The 3,843-nt window shown below is 67.7% G+C and overlaps 1 protein-coding gene across 1 annotated transcript in view; it reads left to right on the forward strand.

Annotated features, from left to right (window-relative positions):
* The window catches only part of LOC103251120 (transcription factor E2-alpha-like), a gene marked incomplete at its 3' end in the record, with an annotated part of 23,472 nt that overhangs the window by 2,759 nt on the left and 16,870 nt on the right, over positions 1 to 3,843 (forward strand). The window contains exon 2 of the mRNA XM_021708399.1: positions 1,561 to 1,633. Within this exon, the coding sequence (XP_021564074.1) occupies positions 1,561 to 1,633 (73 nt within the window). The remainder of the gene's footprint in view (positions 1 to 1,560; positions 1,634 to 3,843) is intronic.

Consider the following 3,843-nt stretch of genomic DNA (forward strand, 5'->3'; position numbering starts at 1 on the left):
CGAACCCGCGGGCTCAGGCCATCCACTCACCTCAGCCTCCTAAAGGCACGGGATTACAGGCTGAGCCACCGAGCCCGGCTTCCAATTATTTCGAAGCAACTCTCTAGGCTGAAACAAACACGTTTTAGAGGGATTCCCCAGCCTGGTTTGCATCTCAGGGGAAGGGGTGACTTTCCAGAGCGGCGCAGAGACAGAGCGAGCCAGCTGTTGGCATCCCGGGTCTGAGGCTCTCCTGAGGCCTGGGGGCGCTGAGTGCAGCCTGGGGGGTGGGCGTCCTGGACCCCAGCTGTGGGTGACTGGCCGACGAGCCTTGGGTTTCATGACATCCCACATGGCCAGGGCCCTGCGTCCATTTCGCGGAGCAGAAACCCCAGACTCCGAGAGGTGCAGGGGCTGGTCCTGGCAGTCACGAGGCCTGTGCACCCACAGGGCACGGCTCGGTGCCCCTGTGGCAGGTGCCACGTCAGCCCAGCCCTGGCACCCCGAGGACGGAGCAAAACAGAAGCAGTCGGCTCCGCCGCCCACACCAGCCCCGGCCTCCTCTGCCTCTGGTCCTGGCTCAGGCCAGCCCCTCTCCCCAGCAGGCCTCAGTTTCCCCAGCGGGGCACCAGCACCGGGGAGGGTGGGTACAGCCAGGCCTGCAAGAGGTGCGTCTGGGGAGACCTTCCTGCCTGGCTTCCCGAGCCTCTTCGTACTCCCCAGGCTTGGACGAGTGTGGTCTCGGGCCTCTGGTGCAGCGTGGGGTGGGGCGGCGGCCTGCTTCCCGGGTCCTCCTCGGGCTTGGGGTACAGCCCTCGACCCCAGCTGTGCCCGGCCCCACGCGCCAGGCAGGTCTTGGGCTGTCAGCGCCCGGTCCCGGCCCCTGTGGTCCCGGCCCCAGCAGGATCTTGAACACCTGGCCCGTGTAGGGCAGGGTCCCGTTTGGTTTTCCTGTGGCCGAAGGGGGTGTTGCTGTTGGCTTTTCCCGGTTAACGCTGCTAAGCTGTTTAATCTTTAGGGCCTTCCAGCCCTGGGTGGGGGGCGGGAAGGGCAGCCAGGTCACCCCACACCGCCACGCCGACAGCACAGGAGTGGCCCGCAGGGCAGGTCTCCTCACGCCCCCAGCGTCTGGCCAGTCCCTGGGCTCTCTCCCAGCTCTGCCTCCGTCCGCTGCCTCTCTGAGCCTCAGTTTCCCTTCTGCCCCGTGCGCCTGAGCCGCCCTCACGGGCGTAGGGAGCAGCCTCTGGGCACGCAGCCCCCAGGGGATGCGTGACTGTCTCCTCGGCCTGTGGGTGGGGGCAGCGCAGGGGTGGGTGCTGGAAGTACCAGCCGGGCTGGCACCCCCAGGCTCTGCGCATCCACGTTGGGGTGAGCCGCCTGCTCCGGCCCTGAGCGGGCTGCCCGCCCTGGCACAGGCGCGGTGTCGACAGCCGGGTCTGCATCCTGGACGCTGGGGACTGGCCATGCTCTCCCCCAGCGTGATGCGGCGGGATCCCCTGCTCTCGGGTCGCGGGCGTGGGCATGGGCCAGCCGGGATCCCAGGACGCGCCCCATCCTACTCACCTCTCCGTCCCCCCGCAGATGTTCCCGCTGCCCGTGGCCAATGGGAAGGGCCGGCCCGCAGCCCTGGCTGGCACGCAGTTCGGAGGCCCAGGTAGGTCCTGTGCCCCCCGGAGACTAGGGGGCTGGCTGTCGGGAGGGAGGGCGGGCCGGCGGGGCCAGCCCGGGAGCCCAGATGGGGCACCCTCTTGAGCTCTCGGGCCCAGCGTCGGCCCCGAACTGGCCTGCTTGGGTGCTGGCAAGGGCCTGCTCTGGGGACGCGTGGGGCTGGGTCCGTGGGGGTGGGGGCTCCAGCCCCTGTCAGTCGGAGGGGGATGCCGAGACGTGGGGCGGGATCCCAGCCCTCGCCGAGCCCCGCCTGCCTGCTGAGACCCAGCTCTGGCCGGTTCTGTCTGAGATGCCTTCGACGCCGACCGGGCACGGGGCTAGGCGCTGAGGTGACCAGCCGTCATGGTTTGCCCGGGGCTGGGGCGGCGTTCCTGGGGTCTGAACGTTCCGGGCTGATGGCACGGCCGCCGGGAGGACGGACGGGTGAGGCCAGAGGACGACGACTCGGTTCCGGGAGCGTGGGCAGGGCCAAAGGGACGGTGAGGGTCGGGCAGCGCAGGGAGGGACGGCCCCAGCGCAGGCCGGCGGGGTCCTCCGAGGGGGTCGGCAGAGGCCGCAGGCGCAGCGTGAGTGCACGGAGCAGCCTCGGGAACAGGCCGTGCAGAGGCCCTGACGCAGGATGGGAGGCCGCGTAGGGGGGGCAGGAGGGGCCGAGGCTGGCCGTGCAGGCCTTGAGGCACGGAGGAGGTCTGCCTCCTGTTCCAGGGCGGCAGGGAACCACGGAGGACTCTGGGTAGCAAGGTCGGTCCTGGGAAGCCGTGCCGGCTGTGGTCTGGGCAGGGAGGCCGCGGCTCGTCCTGAGGCCGTCAGAGCCTCAGCACCCTTGGCTTTCGGTGGACTTGACCGTCTCCCTGGGCCTTGCGATTGGTCCTCCTGGGCCGTGTCCCTCCCGGCTCTGTGACGGGGTGGAAGGCTCTGTCTGGCTGTTGTCTCCGAGACCCGCTGGGGGGCTGCGGGAGGCTGGAGCTCGGGCACCCCTGCCCCCAGGGAGGCGATCTGCCAGCTGGCCTTCCCCGCTGCCAGAGGAAGTGGCTGCAGGGGTGGCCGAGCGCTCCCAGGGCGTGGAAATCCCCACCAGCCCCCCGGAAACAGCCAGGAACTGGGGGTGCTGACGCGTCCCTGCCTGGAACAGAGGCTCGGGCCCCAGGGGCTTCCTGGAGGAGGTGGTGCTGGCACCCGGCGGCCCACCCTCCTCCCTCGACCTCTGCCCTGGACTCTCAGCAGTACCTGGTGGGTGGATGGGCGGGGTGGGGAGTCTCACCTCATACCCCGAGTTCCTGAGGGGGTCTGTCGTGGGTGTGTCGCATCCTGGAGAGACGCGGCGTGCTTGTCCAGCCCGGGACGCTGCGTCTCCTGGACGCGGCAGGGAGACTCGGTTCAGTCCAAGCCATGGGCAGGGGTGCTGCCGGCAACCCCCAACTGGTCTTGGAGACGACCGCAGGACGGAACCTGCCCTGAGACCCCAGCTTGAGGAAGCCCCTCCCCGCCCCCTCCCCTCACGCCTCCAGGCCCTGGACACGGCATCACTCTCGCTGCCTGTGGCTGCTTTCCCCATCCTCAGTTTCCTCACCTGCAGGACGGGCGTCTACCCCGCCCTCGGAGGGGTCGCTGTCAGCACGTTCGTGGGTGCGGCAGGAGGGGGGATATGTGTATGTATTTTTTTTTTTTTTGGAGACAGGATCTTGCTCTGTGGCCCAGGCTGGAGTACAGTGGTGCAGTCACAGCTCCCTGTAGCCTCCACCTCTGGGGTTCAGGCAGTTCTCCCACCTCAGCTGCCCAAGTAGCTGGGACTACAGGTACCACCGTGTCCGGCTGGTTTTTGATTTTTGTTAGAGGTGAGGGTCTTGCTCCATTGCCCAGGCTGGCCTCAAACTCCTGGGCTCAGAGGATCCTCCCGCCTCGGCCTCCCAAAGTGCTGGGATCACAGGCATGAGCCAGACACCAGACCAGTTGAGCAGCTTTTCACCTTGAGGTTGTGATCGAGTCACAGGGAGGTGCAGAGGCTGTGTGAAGAGGGACACGCACCCCGCACTCTGCCACCTCCCATGGTGACAGCCTGCTTAGCAGACACATGGTGTCAAATCCAGGAAGCCGATGTTGGTACCATCTACAGGTTACTCAGCTTTCACCAGTTGTACCTGCGTGTGTGTGTGTGTGTGTGTGTGTGTGTGTGTGTGTGTGTGTGTGTGTGTGTGT

The sequence above is a fragment of the Carlito syrichta genome, unplaced genomic scaffold (assembly GCF_000164805.1).
Source record: "Carlito syrichta isolate Samal-C Ts95f unplaced genomic scaffold, Tarsius_syrichta-2.0.1 Scaffold136232, whole genome shotgun sequence".
Classification (NCBI taxonomy): domain Eukaryota; kingdom Metazoa; phylum Chordata; class Mammalia; order Primates; family Tarsiidae; genus Carlito; species Carlito syrichta.